At 38.8% G+C, this 20,117-nt stretch overlaps 1 protein-coding gene across 7 annotated transcripts in view; it reads right to left on the reverse strand.

The window, feature by feature from the left end:
- The window catches only part of Adamts6 (ADAM metallopeptidase with thrombospondin type 1 motif 6), a 227,443-nt gene that overhangs the window by 198,332 nt on the left and 8,994 nt on the right, over window positions 1-20,117 (reverse strand). For all 7 annotated transcript variants that reach the window (XR_005869853.1, XM_040728949.1, XM_040728950.1 and 4 more), the window contains exon 4: window positions 3,340-3,508. Coding sequence is in view for 6 of the 7 variants with exons in the window: in XM_040728949.1 (XP_040584883.1) it covers window positions 3,340-3,508 (169 nt within the window). In the remaining variant the exon portion in view is untranslated. The remainder of the gene's footprint in view (window positions 1-3,339; window positions 3,509-20,117) is intronic.

Genomic DNA, 20,117 nt, shown 5'->3' on the forward strand with positions numbered 1-20,117 from the left:
AGGTTGGGGGTGGGAGGCAGGTTGAAGGCTAGACAGAGGAGGAGAGTAACAAAAGAGACATCTTAATGAGAGGGTATTTTGGGGTTAGAGAGAAAGCTGGTACCAAGGGAAACCCCAGGAATCCACAAGGACAACCCCAGCTACAACTCCTAATGATAATGGAGATGGTGCCTGAATAGGCCTTCTCCTGTAATCAGATTGGTGACTACACTAATTGTCATCAGAGATATTCTATCCAGCAACTGATGGAAGCAGATGCAGAGATCCACAGCCAAGCACTGGGTTGAGTTCCAAGAGTCTTGCTGAAGAAAGGGAGGAGGGATTTACCATATGGGGGGGGAGTGGGGCGGGGTCAGGTTATGGCAGGGAACCCACAGAAGCAGCTGACCTGAGTTCATAGGATCTCATGGTCTCTGGGCCAACAGTTAGGGAGCCTTCATGGAACAGACTTAGGCCCTCTGCATGCATTTGACAGTTGTGTAGCTTAGTCTGTTTGTAAGGCTCCTAGCAATGAGATCAGGTCCTGACTGTCCCTGGCACTTAGCTGGATTTCAGTAACCTGTTCGACATGCTGGATTACCTCTCCCAGCCTTGACGCCAGGGAAGGAGCTCGGTCCTGCCTCCACTTGATGTGCCATCCTTTGCTCAAGCCCATGGAAGGACTGCCCCTTTCTGAATAGAGATGGAGGAGGAGTGGGGAGGGGGGATAGATGAGAAAGGGTGGGAAGAAACTACCAGGAGAGGAGGGAGGGGAAACTGTGGTTGGTATGTAAAATACATGAAAAAATGTTATTTAAATAAAAGAAAGAAAAAAAAAAGAGTTATCATGCCCATGGTGTCTCTTCACAGTGATAGTAACACTAAGACTCATATTTGGGAGACAGATTTGACTGAAATTAGGAAGATTAAACCTGCATACAGGAAATATAGTTGGAACATTAGGACAATGTTTAGGAAAAAGATGATGAGGAACTAAATCAACTGGACTAAGTGTTGGGAAAATGTTTAGAAAGTGGTCTTGGCAATACAAAGGAGAGATGGCAAAAACAAAGTTAATCTTCCACTTCCAAAGGGCAGAAGTTTTTGGTGCTGTTTTGTTTTTTGAGACAGCGTCTCTCTACATAGCCCAGGCTGTTCTGGAACTCACTATGTAGACAAGGTTGACCTAGAACTCACAAAGATCCACCTGCCTCTGCTTAACAAATGCTACAAGTAAAGGCATATACCACCATATCTGGCTCTTGCAAAGGGAAAATTTTTGATAACAATAGAAATAAACTTGAAAGTGTTTGACTCATGCTAAAACCACTGAAAGATAAAACTGTCACTGAATTAAAACAATAGGACATTAAAAGAATAACGTGAACTGAACACAGGGCTCAGCCATTAAAATCAATGCTCACAACCAAAAGAAAAGGACAAAAGGAACATAATGTAAACATCAAAGGTTCAGAGGTGTGTTTCAGAATAGGATTATTTCCTTTATAATCATATCATGGGAAAACAAAGGAAAATGATATCAAAATGAATGTTTGGAATATAGTTTCAAAAAATGTCTATAGAGGTATAATTACACCCTAAATTTTATTTAATATAAAACTGATATCTCTAGTTTTATTACCTAATATAAAGATTAAATCAAATCTTTCCAGTGTTTACTAAGGAATTTTGTTTCATGTTTGACATATTTTAAATGTTAAGACTTTTTCTACTACCAGTTCTTGACCAACAACTTTACATAATTAAAAGTCTGGGAGATTTAAAGCCTTACTGAATAAGAAGGTATACAGAATGAACAAAGAACTCCAGAGACCACTTAAAGACCTAGGAAGGAAGAAAATGACACTGTGAGGAAAATGTCCACTGTGTGGACAGAAACTGGAGGATCATGCATTCACTAATTAACCTGGCAACCCAAAAACAGAAAGAAAAAAACTATTTAAAATGTGCATTTGTTCAAGACCAGTCTGGTCTGCCTACAAGGTTCCAGGCCAGTCATGGTTACAAGTGAAACCCTGTCTCAAAAAAAGAGTAAAAATGGAGACAGATGTAGTAGCACATGCCTTTAATCCCAGCACTTGGGAGTCAGAGGCAAGAGGATCTCCATGAGTTCAAGGCCAGCTTGGTCTAAAATTCAGTTCCAGGAAAGCCAGGGCTTACATAAGGAAACCTGGTCTTGATAAAAACCAAAAAGAGTAAAAATGGTTACCCTAATAATGATGATAAGTAAAAGTTGAGATAAGCAAAATGGGGGTTGGGAAACTCGTCCAAAGCAACATCGGAATCCATGTTCCTTTGTTGTGCTATGGGAGATTCACTACTCTACATTTGCCTGTTTTCATGTTAACACCCTAAGTTCCAACTTCTAGTCTCACTCTTCTTTTGTTTTGTATAGCTACCAGAACCGTCTTTCTATAACATAGAAAGGTTTCTTAAAGCCTTTCAGTGGGGGCTGGGGAGATGGCTCAGAGGTTAAGAGCGCTAGATGCTCTTCCAGAGGTCCTGAGTTCAATTCCCAGCAACCACATGCTACCCTCTTCTGATGTGCAGGTATACATACAGGTAGAACACTATATATAACAAATAAATCGTTAAGATAAAAACCTTTTCAGTGGGTTTCCAATACACAGTGAACTCTGTAATGTGGTATATGAGCTCTTCCTGCTGGCCCCTTCCAGTCTAATTTCATTTCTCACAACCACTCCCCTAGACCACCACAAACTTCATCTCTGTATCTCCAATCCACATTCTCACACCTAATATACTGATTATTAATTTATAGAATATGACAGTCTCTTTTGGCTCAGGACCTCATAACTGTCTCCTCTCTGTGGAACACTGTAGCAGCTGATCTTACTCTTTGGCGCAGATATGTTCCTCTTCCCCTCAGGACTCAGCTGAAAAGCCCTATCTTCCATGAAACTTCCCTTGATCACTGAAGCCTGGATTTGTTGACCCTGCTGTGTATTTGGGGCTATCACAGCCTGTGAATACTCCCTAAATGTCTTGAAGGCCTCCATGAGTGTGTATTCCTGATATTAGCATGAAAATGTCAGGCTTACCCAACATTACAAAGTGCTGTGGAAGACCTGTGAAAGCAAGCTGCTCTTCTCTTCAAAGAAAAAATGTCAAATTTTTTATTGACACATTTTAAGGATTTCTTAAACAGACTCCAAACTGACTTAAAATTATTACTAGGTAGTATTTTTTAAGATAGTTCTGGACATTATAAATCTAACCACTCATGTTTGTATGTATAGTTTCATTATTAATAATATTTTGCTTTCCAGAAAAAAGAGACATCAGCAATAGACGATGCTTCCAAAAGCTTGCACTCACCTGATACTCCACAATGAGAATGATCATAGATGTGTCGTTGCTGGAGTGTAGACTTTTTGTAAATAACATGAGGATGGCCATTTTCATAACTAAAATGTTTAGAATCTTCTGTGGTATTCTTTAGAGGCTCAATAAAATATTCTTCATCTTCTGTAGCAATAATACCATGCTAAAAGAAGGAGTAAAAAAGGGTTTACCTAGAAGGGTTATTTTAAATAAAATCTCTATTACCTCCCCCAAACAGAAGCTTAAACACGTTAATTTAAAATTTGTTTATTTTCTATGTTAAGTAGAACATTATGTAAATTTCTTAATATTTTAAGAAAGGCAATTAAATACCTGCACATGTTCTGCACTGTACTAAATAAATATGTCAAATGCACATTTCCTCAAAAACTCTCTGAGTTAGCAGAGACAGCTTTAAAAACCTACTTCCTTTCCAAATTGTGCATAACTCATTTTGTGTGTTTAGGTACAGCTTCGTTATTATTAAGTTTTACCCAATACAAAAGCGCAGGGAGATGTAAATCACCTTCAGGATCAGTCTCTGAATACCATTGCAGAGGAATTCTCCACACCCTGCTTCCCTACTGCCAATTGAATGGAAGGACTCCCAAATTTAGGGGCAGTAGAAGCCAACACACACACACACACTAACACAAGGGAGAAATGAACTTCAGTGGTAATCATGAACATTTGAGGTTTCTGACATACTGATTAGTATGTTTTTTATTTAACATATGTTCCCTTTAGGATATGAAGGAACATGTTCAGAAATCAAGAAATTGTCCAACACTGTAGATATAGGAAGGAAAAGGATTTGCTGCAATTTAAAAAAAGCGCCTCTGATTCCCACAGTATTACATCACTGTATGCCTGTTTAGTTCCCTCCAACTCAGCTGTCATATGGCTTCTATGAGTTTCTTGGGCTTAAATGGGGTGGCATCACTCTCCTCTGAGCTAAATTAGAGCTTATTATCAACGTCATTTATTTTCAATTCATTTCATTCCATAAAATTATTTAACCTAGAAATTCACTTAATTTCATTAAATTCACTGTTGCAACACAAATCATAAAGCTAATTAAGTTCAGAGCAATGTTCCCACTTTTATTTTAACTCTCAACTGAACCCCTTGCTTTCTTCAAGAAAAGCATTATGTCTTATATTTCTTTGTATCAGTTACAACCCCAGAATGTGCCTCATATGCAGTAGGTTAAACTGTTTGCTAGTAACAAAGAAAAAAATGGGAAAAGTTGCCTGTATGAAAAATAAGGATTCCACAAAATGAACAAATAAGAACTCTACTCTTCTAATACTGTTTTCCTAATTATGGCATATGAAAGGATGGCTCTTTATTCAACTAGACTTTAACATCAGCTAAAATACAAACTCTCTGATCTTACTTCCTCAGCTGAGAAAAAAATGAAAGAATTCATCTAAATTACTCATTTTAAAACAGCACTCTGGGGAGCCCTAAAGGTTCCATGTAGTAGCCTGGAGGGATTGTCCCAGACAACAAAGGGAGACCTACATGACTTGGATTCCAGGGTTCAGAATCAACTGTTATTATTAATCAGTGTACTAAGTGTCCAAATAATAGTTCCTGTGAGAAAAGGGTTTCCTTCTCTAAAAAGGAAAAAAATCTGAAACATCTGGTCCAAATAATCACTAATGTCCCTTTGATTTCTAAACATCTATGATTCTATTTAGAGAAATTCATTTGAAATGCTTAGAAAAATAGATAAGACATAATCAGATATGTTATAACTTACAGAGAAGGCTGTCATTCATCCACAACTAACATGAAATGAGATGAGGAATAAAAAACAAAAACAAAAAATAGGAGCCCTTAGTAACTTCATGATATTTTTATGATAGTTTATATCCTTATGGGTAACAGTCCCTATATTAAATGCAGACTCTGAGGAATAACTCAATAAGCTGCTAACAAACTAAAATATCTATGTAAAAATGAGTTTAACAATGTACTAGAAAACTGACATGGTGCTTAAAAAACATGCAAGTTTTGTTAAAACTGATTAGAAGAAAATGTAGAACAACAATCTAGGGTTTGATCCCTCAAGGCTAGGACAATGAAGTCACACTGGTCTGTCATCAGTATTAAGCTGAAAGCCTCCAACAAAAAATTCAGGATATTGAGGGAAAACAGATTCAGAAGGCTAGTAAGTAAGAAAGAAGAAACCCTGTAAGAATGAAAAAATTCTGAAATAGCATTTCAGAGGTTTTATACAGTATGTATCTGATAAAATGTTTCTACATGTCTCACTTAATATTAATAGCTCTAGAATAAACAATATGATCAGCTATACTCTACAAATAAGCAAAAGGGGCAAAGTTTAGCAGCAAACTTATTTGACTGACTTCAGAGTTTAGACAGTTAACCACTATACTATAATTATTTCATCACCAAAGGGTTATTTCTGATTGAGTGCTTATGGTTGTATGAAAACTATATTAGTTGGTGAAGGTTACACAGTGAATCAAAGACTATCATTCTAGCAGGAAAGGTCGGGAAAGATAATTAATTGATTACATATATAAATGACTTATAAGATCATGATGTTAAGAAAGGTAGAAAGGGTAGTGAGAAAGGACAGAGAAGAATTATAAGAAGGTTATACAAACTATTTCGAATATTTGGAAATATCCTCTATGGTGCACTATTTGGACCTCAGAGACGACTCAGTTGGTGAAGTGCTTGCCTCATGCACATTAAGACCTGAAGTGAAGCCCCAGAAACCATGTAAAAATGCAGGTGTCACAGCTGGCAATATTACTCCCTAGAGTAAGCCCAGCTCTGGGGAGATGGATAGAGATGGATTACTGAGGTTCAATAACCAGCCTACTCTAACTTACTTTGCCCTAGTCAATGAGAGACTCTTTTTCAAAAACCAAAGTGTATGGTACCAAAGGAACAACACCTGAGGCTGACTACTGGTGTCCAAAGGCATAGAAACACACATGCACACCTGCACACACACATATAAAATATAGTGATATTTGAACAGAAGCCTGCATAAAGTAAATGAGGACATGAAAAAAATATGTACTGATTAAAAGATCAAGCACAAAAAAATGAGGTGTTGTGGGATATTTGTTTACACTGCATGAAGATATGTCTACAGTTTGCCTCACCTGCCTAAGGCACTTGATTGGTTTAATAAAGAGCCAAATAGCCAGTAGCTAGGCAGGAGAGGTTAGGCGGGACTTGTTGGCAGAGAGAGGAACTCAGAAGGCTAAACTCTAGGCACACAAGAGATGACAGCAAGACTGGAGCAACTCAGACATACAGAATGGGGAAGGTAAAGGCCATGTAGATCAATAGAAACAGGTTAATTTGAGTTATAGGAGCTATTTGGGAACAACTCTAAGCTCAAAGCCAAGCTTTCATATTTAATAATAAGTCTCCATGTCATTACTTTGGGGCTGATGGTCCTACAGGAAAGACAAGCTACAATGAGGTAGGAGCATACTTGTACTATTTAAGAAACAGCAAGGAGCTACAATGACTGACTGGGGGAAGAAGAGAAAATTATCATGAGGTAAAAAAAGAGGAGAGGTGATTGTGGACTCTTCTTGGGCCCCAACTCCTGGCCATCACCCCCTACTTGACACTTCCTGGGCCTTCTCTTCGAGTAGAGTGGACACACCCAGGCAGGAAGGACCACCCTGAGTCTAGCCACATCTCACTCTTGGTTCCCCCTCTGCCCTCTGCTTGAAGTGAGTGTGGGTTCTGCTCCAGCCCCAAAGCCTGCCATCATTTCTTCTTGGATCTTCCTGGACCTGGACCCACCATGGCAAGAAGGACCACCCTGAGTCTGGCCACACCTCACCCTTGGCCCCCCCTCCACCCTCCGCTCTCCACCCTCCACCCTTTGCTTGGGATGAGTGGGGCTCTGCTCAGGCCCCATCACCCCCTCCTTGGATCTTCCTGGGTCTGCTCCTTGAGTAGAGTGGGCACGTCCAGGCAAGAAGAACTACCCTGAGTCCCTTCATACTTCACTCTGCCATCCACCCTCTGCTTGAGTGTGGAGAATGTCATGAGAGGCCATACCATCCAAAGTTGCAGACACTGAAGTCTTGGCCCACATACACCACCAGGAGACTAGAGGAGAGGGAGAGACCCCCACCTGCACCCCTGAAAGAAGAGATGGGAAGATGACAGTATAAGAACACACTCAACAACAGAAAGATCAATAGGACATCACCAGAATCTAGGAACTCCATACCAGCAAGAACTGAAAAGGCCAACACAGATGAAGCAGAAAAGACAGACCTTAAAAACTATCTTATGTAGATGATAGAGACCCTTAAAGAGGAAATGAGAAAATCCCTTAAAGAAATAGAAGAAAAAAACAAACAAAAAATACATGAAATGGAGGAAAAGACAAACCAAAAAATTCAAGAAATAAACAAATATCTCAAATAATCTAAAGAAAGCCAAGAAAGAACAACCAAACAAGTGAAGGAAACAACTCATACAGTTCAAGGCTTGAAAGCTGAAATAGAAACAAAAAGGAAAACACAGAATGAGGGGATGCTGGAAATAGAAAAGCTGGGTAAATGATCAGGAATGACACATGTAAGTATAAACAATAGAATACAAGAGATGGAAGAGAGAATCTCAGGTGTTGAAGACCCACTAGAGGATATACAGTCATTGACCAAAGAAATCTCAAGTCCAACAAATCCCTAACACAAAACATGCAGGAAATCTGGGACACCACGAAAAGGTCAAACCTAAGAATAATAGGTATAGAAGAAGGTGAAGAAACACAGCTCAAAGGGTCAGAAAACACATTCAATAAAATCATAGAATAAAACTTCCCCAACCTAAAAAAAGATTTGCCTATGAAAGTACAAGAAGCTTACAGAACACCAAATAGACTGCACCACAAAAAGAAGTCCCCTTACCACATAATAATCAAAACACCAAACTTACAGAATAAAGAAAAAATATTAAGAGCAACAAAAGAAAAAGGCCAAGTAACATATAAAGGCAGACCTATCCAAATTACACCTGACTTCTCAATGGAAACTTTGAAAGCCAGAAGACCCTGGATAGATGTTCTACAAACACTAAGGGAACATTGATGCCAGCCCAGACTACTGTACCCAGCAAAGCTTTCAATCACTATAAATAGAGAAAATAAGATATTCCATGACAAAACCAGATTTAAACAATACATATCCACAAATCTAGCCCTACTGACAGTACTGGAAGTTAAACTCCAACCCAACAAAGATAACTACACTTACAAAAACATAGGCAATAGATAATCCCACTTTACCAGACATCAAAAGAAAAAAGGGGGGAAACCCACACATAATAATACCAACAACAACAAATCCAAAACAACAACAACAAAGAATCAACAACCAATGGTTACTAATATCCCTCAATATCAATGGTCTTAATCTGTCTATAAAAAGACACAGGCTAACAGAATGGATATGAAGACAGAATCCATCCTTCTGCTGCATACAAGAAACACACCTCAACTTGACAGATATTACCTCAGAGTAAAGGGTTGGGAAAAGATTTTTCCAATCAAATGGACCCAAAAAAACAAGCTGGTGTAGAAATCCTAATATCTAACAAACTAGACTTCAAACTAAAATCAATCAAAAGAAATGAAGAAGGGCATTTCATATTCATCCCAGGAAAAGCCCACCAAGATAAAAATCTCAATTCTGAACATCTATGCCCCAAATACGAAGGCACCCACATTCATAAAAAAAAACATTACTAAAGCTCAAATCACACATAAAACCTCACACGCTTATAGTAGGATACTTCAACACCCCGCTCTCACCACTAGGCAGGACCACCAGACAGAAACTTAACAAAGAAACAAAGGAACTAACAAAAGTTATGACCCAATTGGGTTTAACAGACATCTATAGAACATTCCATCCAAAAACAAAAGAATATACCTTCATCTCAGTGCCACATTGAACCTTCTCTGAAATTGACCACATACTCCATAACACAGCAAACATCCACAGGTACAAAAAAAATTGGAATATCTCCCTATATCTTATCAGACCGCCATGCTTTAAAGTTAGAATTTAACAACAACACAAATTACAGAAAACCTACAAACTCATGGAAATTGAACAACAAGCAATTGTACCATTCCTGGATCCAGGGAGAAATAAAAAAAAATTAAAGATACCCAAACTTATGGGACACTTTGAAAGGAGTGCTAAGGCAAGTGGATGGCACTAGAGGAAACCATCCTGAGTGAGGTAACCCAGACACAAAAAGACAAACATGGTATGTACTCACTCATATATGGATTTTAGATATGGATTAGGGGAGTGTCAGTCTACAATCCCAGTGCCAGTGAGTCTGGGAAAAAGGGAGGTTACCAATGCTTTCATAATAATAAATAGTTTAAAAGCAAAAAAGTGTAACATGATACAATATGAATATAATTAATTCATATTAGAATAAAAGCACAGTTACCACTACTACTATATTGTTTTGTCATTAAAGGAAATTCATTATTTTAATTAAGAGCTAGTGTGATCTCAAAAAGACCCCTTCTGAGTTGACAGCTTGCTGGCCTTAGACCCTCGGTGAACTATACACTCAAGAAACTCAGTAAATGTCATGTGACTTGATTGTGAGAGCCGGAAGAAAATCAACTCGACTGTACTAAGAAACTTCTGAACCGCACATGGCATTCAGCAAGGTGAAAACCTGGTCAAATCTGGAGTGTGCAAAGAACACACATTCTAAACAGTGCACCCAACATCAGAATGGGCAGCCCAGGGATGTGTCTGGCATTCAGCTGGATTCCTGATAGACCCAATGTCACATCTGTGATGTAACATGTGAAAACCTGCTTTTTGGTGCAACTAACATGTCAACCATTAAGGATGGCCCAGAGGTGAGAACAGCTTTCACAGTTCAAATCATGAACTGCCCAGAAGTATGACCAGTATCTGTGACTAGATCTGTAAATGACTGTTTGGACAGAATTAGCATCCATGATCTGACTTTATAAAAGTCTGTCCACCATGGAAGAAGAGATGCTGGGGAGATGGCTCCATGGTTAAGGCACTGGTTGCTCTTCCAAAGGACCCAGGTTCAATTCCAAAAGTCCACATTGTGGTTCACAACTGCCCTCAACAACATTTCCAAGGAATCTAACACCTTCTTCTAGACAATCTATGGGCACAAAAGAAGAATTTCATGCTAAAGGCATAGAAAAATATTTTCAAGAAAAATCACAGTAGAAAATGTCCCAAATCCAAGGAAGGAGATGCCCATTCAAGTATAAGAAGTATTTTAATACCAAATATAAAAGACCATAGAGGAACATCCCATGATCTAGTATAATCAAAAATACTAAAAACACAGAATAGAGAAAGCACATTGAAAGCTGCAGGAGAAAAACACAAAGTCACTTATAAAAGGGTATGACCATCCACAAAAACTCTTAAACCCATGAGGACTCAATGATTACTACAAGCTTTAAAAGATAACTACCATCCTAGAATACTGCATCCAGCAAAACTATCTGTCATAATGAAAAGAGAAAGAAAAACATTCTATGATAAAAGCAGGCTAATGGAATTGATGACTACTAAAACAGTTCTGCAGAAGATACTTGAAAGAATCCTTCCAACTGACAAAAAGGATAAACATACAGTTGTAAAACTGTATGAAAGAATGAACTACCCTACACAGTAATTGAGGAATAGAAAAACACCAAATATAATAAAACTAACAAAATGACAGGAATTAACACATACTTTTCAATAATAACTCTCAACAGCTATCAGTTCTCCAATCCAAAACCAAGACTAGAATACTGTGTTTTAAAAGGGCATTTACCTGTGGATATATGATAACACTGTGAACCCCAAGTTTGTATTTGCATTAACTTAATAAAATCAACCTTGGGTCAGGAGGCAGATCTAGCAACTAGTTGACAGAAAATAATCATAGAATCACAGGGCTTCTGCAATATGGATAGAGATGCACAGAAAGTAGTATGGAGGGACTTTGAGTATGACTTCTTTTCTGGTTTGGTGGAGCAGAAGAACTGCTCTCTTTCTGAGATGTGGTGAAGACAGAAGTTCAGCTAGTTGTTCCTCAAACTCTCTCAGATAGCAGATTTTAGCCCCAGCCTCTGACTCCTGAGTCTGATTGAAAATAGAATGATAGAGATTTAGTTAAAACTACATTTGGTGGCAAGGGCAGGAGGCAGATCATAAAAGCCCCACTGCATGGCTACCAGAGAAGCAGGCCATTAATGCAGAGCCACAATAATTGGCTGAAACAGAAGTAGATTCAGTTTTAGCCACTGTGCAGGTGATAAAACAACAGTGCAGCTGTGTGCTTTTATGGGACTCCTAGCAGTGGGAGTATGGGGTTTTCTCTGACTCTTTAGCCTGCTCTTGGGAACCTATTCCTCCTATTGGATTGCCCCTTTCAGTCTTGATATGAGGGTTTGTGCCTAGTCTTATTGTAACTTGATATGCTACGTTTGATTGATATCTCTGGAGACCTGCCCTTTTCTAAAGGGAAGCAGGAGGAATGAATCTGAGGAAAGTAAGAGGAGATGGGCATTGGGATGAGTGAAGGAAAGGGAAACTGCAGTAGGGATGTAATGTTTGAGAGAAGAATAAATAAAATAATAAGAAATAAAAGAACTCTAGGATGTGATCAAGAAGGCAAAAGAGATTAGATAATAGACTTTCTTCAATAAAATTATAACAGAAAATGTCACAAACCTAAAGAAAGAAATAATAAAACATAGCATAGACCCTCAAATATACATTACCAAGAAAAAAAGAAATGTTCACAAATTTGCCACCCAAACTAAAATAATGTATTTTAGAAAACCTAACCAAGGAACTGAAAACCTTCTACAATGAAAACTTTAAAATACAAAAATTAAAGACCTCTGAAAATAGAAAGACTTCACTTGTTCATGGATAGGAAGAATCAATATTGTGAAAACGTCTATGTTATATCACCAAAAACAATCTATTCAATGCAACCCACATCAAAATTCTAAATGGCATTGTTAACAGAAGGAGAAAAAAAGCAATCATGTAATTTATATAGAAGGACAAAGGGCAGCCTATAACTCAATAGAAAGAGTAATGCTGGAGGTGTCACAACACCCAATCTCAAATTATATTAAAGAGCCATAGTAAGTAGCAACAACAAAAATCACAGTACTGGCACAAAATAGGCCTATATATCACTGAAATTTAACAGAGGGCCCCAAAATCAACTCTCACAGCTATAGCCACATATGCCTTAGATAGAGTCCTATTGCTGTGGTAAAACAGCATGACCAAAAGCAACTTGGGACAGAAAGGATTTACTTCAGCTTACAATTTATTGGTCATTATTCAGGGAAGCCAGGACAGGAACTCAAGGCAGGAACCCAGAGACCTAAACCTGAGACCACGGAGGAACACTGTTTACTGGCTTGCTCAACTTGCTTTTTTTTTATACAAGCCAAGGCAATCTGTCAAGAGGTGAAAGGGTGAACCACCCACAGTGGTTTGGACCTTTCTACATCAATCATCACCCAAAATTACAATACAAGTGTGTTTACAGGCATATCTAATGAAATCATTTTCTCAGTTGAGAGTTCCTCTCCTGAAATGACTTTAAATTGTCTCAAGTAGACAAAAAGATAACAAGCACAAAGGGAAAGCATAGTCTTTTTAGCAAACTGTCAGGGAAATGGAATTCCCATATGAGAATGAAAGTAAACCCATATCTCTCAGTTTGCCCAAACATCCACCTAAAATGAATCAAATTCCATAATTAACTTAAGACCTGAAGCTCTGAAATTGCTAGAGAAAAACATAGAAAAATACCTAATGAAGCAATTATTTTCTGAATAGAACCCCAATGACACAATAAATAACCCCCAGAACTGACAAATGAAATTAAGAATCTTCTATACAACAAAGTAAACAATGACCAGAATCAAGAGACAGTGTACAAAATGTTAATGTATAATTATTTACCAACTATACATCACACAGGCAGTTAGTATCTAGCACATAAATAATCTAATCAACAAGTAGCATAATGAATTGAATAGACAGTTCTTAAAAGAAGAAATGCACCCTGAGTCTGCCCACACCTCAGTCTTCAGTGCCTTCCAGTCCTTGCCCTCTGCTTAAGAGAGGACCTGCCCCGCCCAGAAGAATCACCCTGAGTTTGCCCACACCTCATCATCAGTGCTTTCCGGTCCTTGCCCTGTACTTAAGGTGAGTGGGGGCCCTGCTCTGAGCCCCAGCTTTCTACACCCCCCCTGCTCTATCTCCCTGGGCATTTTCTGCGCCTAGAGAGGACGTGCCCATTCTGGAAGAATCACCCTGAGTCTGTCTACACCTCAGTCTTCAGTGCCTTCTGGTCCTTGCCCTATGCTTAAGTCTTCAGTCACTTCCGATCCTTGCCTGGTGCTTAACGAGAGGAAGAGACCCCACAAGTTCCCACTGAAGGAAAGAATTGGAAGAAGGCAAAATAAAAACACAGCCAATAACAGAGGAACAAATATGACATCAACAGCAAGACCGGAACATACCAACACAGATGAAACAGAAAAGAATGACCTTCAAAACAACCTCCTGAAAGTGACAGAGGCCCTCAGAGAGGATATGAGAAAATCCCTTAAAGAAATGGAAGAAAACACAACCCAAAAAATGCAAGAAATCAACAAATCTCTTAAAGAAAGCAAGGAAAGCCAAGAAAAAACAATCAAACAGATGAAGGAAATAATTCAAGTCCTGAAAGCCGAAATGAAGACAATAAGAAAAACACAAACTTGAGGTAATGCTGGAAATCGAAAGGCTGAATAAGAGCCGGGTGGTGGCGGCGCACGCCTTTAATCCCAGCATTCGGGAGGCAGAGGCAGGTGGATCTCTGTGAGTTCAAGGCCAGGCTAGACCGACAGCCTCAAAAAACAATACAGAGAAACATTGTCTCATAAAAAAAAGAAAAGAAAAAAGAAAGAAAGGCTGAATAAACAATCAGGAACCACAGATGCAAGCATAACTAACAAAATACAAGAGATGGAAGACAGAATCTCATGCACTGAAGATAAACTAGAGGAAATAGATCCATTGACAAAAGAAAGTCTCAAGTCCAACAAATCCTTAATACAAAATATCCAGGAAATATGGGACACCGTAAAAAGACCAAATCTAAGAATAATAGGTATAGAAGACGGCGAAGAAGTCCAGCTCAATGGTGCAGAAAACATACTCAACAAAATCCCTAGTTTTCTGAAGAAGGAGATGCCTATGAAACTACAAGAAGTTTACCATATAGACTAGACCAAAAAAAAAAAGTCCCTTCACCACATAATACTCAAAACACCAAACCTCCAAACCTACAGAATAAGGAATAAATATTAAAAGCAGCAAAGGAAAAAGGCCAAGTAACACATAAAGGCAAACCTATCAGAATTATACCCGACTTCTCCATGGAAACTATGAAAACCAGAAGGACCTGGATAGATGTTCTACAAACACTAAGAGACCACAGATTCCAGCCCAGACTACTACTCCTAGAAAAACTCTCAATCACTATAGATGGAGAAAACAAGATATTCCATGACAAAACCAGATTTATGCAATACCTATCCACAAATACAGCCCTAAAGAAAGTTCTAGAAGGAAAACCCTGACCCAAGGAAGTTAACTACAATCAAAATAACATGGGTAATAGAAAACCTAACTTTACCAGAAAACAGAAAAGGGAGAAAAACTCACACACAAAACCACCACCACAGACGGATCCAAAGCAAATAAGAATCAACAATCAATGGTCATTAATACCCCTGAATAACAACAGTCTTAACTCACCTATAAAAAGACACAGGCTAACAGAATGGATATGAAGACAAAATCCATCCTTCTGCTTTATACAAGAAACACACCTCAATTTCAAAGACAAATGCTACCTCAAGGTTAAGGGTTGGGAAAAGACTTTCCAATCAAGTGGACATAAGAAGCAAGCGGGTGTAGCTATCCTAATATCTAACAAAATAGACTTCAAACTAAAATTATTCAAAAGAGATGAAGAAGGTCATTTCATATTCCTCATAGGAAAAATCCATCAGGAAGAAGCTTCAATTCTGAACATATATGCCCCAAATATAAAGGCACCCAAGTTCATAAAAGAAATGTTACTAGAACTCAAAACACACATTAAACCTCACACTCTTATAGTGGGAGACTTCAACACCCCACTCACACCACTGGACAGGTATACCAGACAGAAACTTAACAAAGAAACAATGGAACTAACAGAAGTTACCACCCAGTTGGGTTTAACAGACATCTATAGAACATTCCACCCAAACAAAAACAAAACAAAACAAAAAAAGAATATACCTTCTTCTCAGGACCACAAGGAACCTTCTCTAAAATTGACCACATACTTGGCAGTAAAGCAAACTTCAACAGATACAAAAAAAGCTGGAATAACCCCCTGTATCCTTTCGGACCACCACGGCTTAAAATTAAAATTCGACGTCAACACAAATTGCAGAAACCTCACAAACTCATGGAAATGAGAAAAATGCTCAATTGCATCAACCCTGGGTAAAGGAAGAAATAAAGAAAGAAATAAAAGACTTCCTAGAATTCAATGAAAACAAAGGCACAACATACCCAAACCTTTGGGATACTTTGAAAGCAGTTCTAAGAGGAAAATTCATAGGACTAAGTGCCCACATGAAGAAACTGAAGAATTGCCACACTAGAGAATTAACAGAACAGCTGAAAGCTCTAGAACAAAAAGAAGCAAACTCATCCAGGAGGAGTAGACACCAGGACATAATCAAATTAAGAGCTGAAATCAATAAAATAGAAACAAAGAAAACAATACAAAGAATCAATGAAACAAAGAGTTGGTTCTTTGAGAAAATCAACAAGATAGACAACCCTTTATCAAACCTAACCAAAAGAGAGAGAGAGAACATGCTAATTAACGAAATCAGAAATGAAAAAGGGGACATAACAACAGACACTGGGGAAATCCAAAGAGTCATCAGATCATACGTCGAAAATCTGTACTCCACTAAACTGGAAAATCTAAAGGAAATGGATGATTTTTCTGGATAGATATCACTTACCAAAATTAAATCAAGAAGAAATAAACAATTTAAACAGATCTATAACCCCTAAAGAAATAGAAGCAGCCATAAAAAGTCTGCCAACCAAAAAAAGTTCAGGGCCAGATGGTTTCAGTGCAGAATTGTACCAAAAATTCAAGGAAGAGCTAATACCAATACTCTTCAAATTGTTCCACACAATAGAAGCAGAAGGATCACTGCCAAATTCTTTTTAAGAGGCTACAATTACATTAGTACCCAAATCACACAAAGACACAACCAATATAGGGAATTGCAGACCAATCTCCCTCATGAACATTGATGCAAAAATACGTAATAAAATACTGGTAAATTGGATCCAAGAACACATCATAAAAACCATGATCAAGTAGGCTTCATCCCAGGGATGCAGGGATGGTTCAACATATGAAAATCCATCAATGTAATCCACCATATAAACAATCTGAAAAAGAAAAGCCACATGATCATCTCAATAGATGCTGAAAAAGCCTTTGACAAAATCCAACACCCCTTCATGATAAAGGTCTTGGAGAGATCAGGATAACAGGAACATACCTAAACATAATAAAAGCTATATACAGCAAGCCAACAGCCAACATCAAACTAAATGGACAGAAACTCAAGACGGTTCCGCTAAAATCAGGAACAAGACAAGGATGTCCACTCTCTCCACATCTCTTCAATATTGTACTTGAAGTTCTAGCTAGAGCAATAAGACAACAAAAGGAGATCAAGGGGATACAAATTGGAAAGACTATGTAAGCAACCCAAAGAATTCTACTAGGAAACTCCTACAGCTGATAAACACCCTCAGCAAAGTTGCAGGATACAAAATTTTAACTAAAAAAAAATCAGTAGCCCTACTATATATAGACAATAAAGTGGCTGAGAAAGAAATCAAAAAAACATCACCCTTTACAATAGCCACTAACACCATAAAATATTTTGGGATAACTCTAACCAAACAGGTGAAATACCTGTATAACAAGAACTTTGAGTCTTTAAAGAAAGAAATTAAAGAAGATACCAGAAAATGGAAAGATCTCCCATGTTCTTGGATAAGGTAGGATCAACATAGTAAAAATAGCAATCTTACCAAAAGCAAACTACAGATTCAATGCAATCCATATTAAAATACCAGCACAATTTTTCCCCGACCTCAAAAGGACAATCCTCAACTTTATATGGAAAAACAAAAGACCCAGGATAGTCAAGGCAAACCTGTACAATAAAGGAACTTCCGGAGGCATCACCATCCCTGACTTCAAGCTCTACTATAGAGCTATAGTCCTGAAAACAGCTTGTTATTGGTACAAAAACAGACAGGTAGACCAAAGGAATTGAATCGAAGACCCTGACTTTAACCCACACACCTTTGAACACCTGATCTTTGACAAAGAAGCTAAAACTATACAATGGAAAAAAGAAAGCATCTTCAACAAATGGTGCTGGAGCAACTGGATGCTGGCATGTAAAAGACAACAGATAGATCAATATCTATCACCATGAACAAAACTTAAGTCCAAATGGATCAAAGAACTCAACATCAATCCAGCCACACTGAATCTCTTAGAGGAGAAAGTGGGAGGCACCCTTGAACGAACTGGTACAGGAGACAGCTTCCTGAACATAACACCAGTAGCACAGACACTGAGCTCGACAATTAATAAATGGGACCTGCTGAAACTGAGGAGCTTCTGCAGGGCAAAGGACACAGTTAACAAGACAAAACGACAGCCCACAGAAAGGGAAAAGATATTCACAAACCCCACGTCTGAAAGAGGGCTGATCTCCAAAATTTACAAAGAACTCATAAGGACATCTGCTCAACAATGTTCATAACAGCATTATTTGTCATAGCCAGAACCTGGAAAGAACCAGATGCCCCTCAACTGAAGAGTGGATAGAGAAAATGTGGTACATTTACACAATATTACTCAGCAGAAAAAAAATGAAATCTTGAAATTTGCAGGCAAATGGATGGCACTAGAAGAAACCATCCTGAGTGAGGTAACCCAGTGACAAAAAGACAAGTATAGTATGTACTCATTCATATATGGATTTTAGACACAGATCAGGGCACTTCTAGACCACAGTCCTACCACCAGAAAGTCTGGGGTGCAGGGAGGACCCTAATCAGTATGGAGATTCCTCAGGAAAATGAGAATCAGTCTACCACAAGATCCAGTAATCCTACTCTTAGGCATATACTCAAAAAATGCACATTCATACAACAAGGACATCTGTTCTACTATGTTCATAGCAGCATTATTTGTAATAGCCAGAACCTGGAAGCAACCTAGATGTCCCTCAACTGAAGAAAATGTGGTACATTTACACAATGGAGTACTACTCAGCAGAAAAAAACAATGGAATCTTGAAATTCGCAGGCAAATGGAAACCATCCTGAGTGAGGTAACCCTGTCACAAAAAGACAAACATGGTATGTATTCACTCATATATGTATTTTAGACATGGACCAGGGGATTTACAACCTACAATCCACACCTCAGAGAGGCTGGGAAACAGTGAGGACCCTAAGAGAGACATGCATGGTATCCCAAAGAAGGGACAGGGGACAGGATCTCCTGAGCAGATTGGGAGCATTGGGGGAGGAGTGAAGGAACCTGGAGACAGAGAGGGTGCAAAGTGGAGGGGAGAGGAGGACATGGGGATCAGGAAGGTTGAGTCAGGGGAAGAATTAGAGGGAGCCATTATAGGTCTGAGGAGAGATCTGGCACTAGTGAGATTTCCAGAGATCTACAAGGATGACCCCAACTAAGAATCTAAGCAATAGAGGAGAGGCTATTTTAAATGCCCTTCCCCTATAAAGATATTGATGACTACTTTATATGCCATCCTACAGCCTTCATCCAGTGGCTGATGAAAGCAGAGGCAGATACCCCAGCAAAACACTGAACTGAACTCCTGGAACCCAGTTGCAGAGAGGGAGGAATGATGAGCAAAGGGGTCAAGACAAGACTGATGAAACCCACAGAAACAGCTGACCTGAACAAGGGGGAGCTCATGGACCCCGGACTGATGGCTGGAAGGCCAGCGTGAGACTGATCCAAACACCCTGAATGTGGATGTCAGTCAGGAGGCCTCTGCAATCTATGGGACCTCTGATAGTAGATCAGTATTTATCCCTGGTGTACAAATGGACTTTGGGAGCCCATTCCACATGGAGGGATGCTCTCTCAACCTGGACACATGGGGGAGGACCTAGGCCCTGCCCAGGATGATATGACAGACTTTGGGGATGCCCCATGGAGGGCCTTACCCTCCCTGGGGAGTAGAGGAGAGACAGGTTGGGGAGTTGGTGGTTGGCAAGTAAGGAGGGGAGGGAGAGGGAGCTGGGATTGACCTGTGAAGCAGGCTTGCTTCTAATTTAAATAAAAACAAACAAACAAACAAAAAAGGATGCCTAAGAGGCTTCTCAGTCTCTACTTCTTGATGAGTTTGAAAAGCTGTCCTGTAAAAATCATTACAAGCATTATGAAAAATGAAGATGCAAAGTAAAAGCAGCAGAAATAAGGAACATTAGACTATTATCTTTCTGCTTAAACCACTTACACATATATTTTAGTCCAAGGAAAGACATTTATTTTGTGAATTTATTTTT

The sequence above is a fragment of the Mesocricetus auratus genome, unplaced genomic scaffold (genome assembly GCF_017639785.1).
Source record: "Mesocricetus auratus isolate SY011 unplaced genomic scaffold, BCM_Maur_2.0 Super-Scaffold_100020, whole genome shotgun sequence".
NCBI classification, from domain to species: Eukaryota; Metazoa; Chordata; class Mammalia; order Rodentia; family Cricetidae; genus Mesocricetus; species Mesocricetus auratus.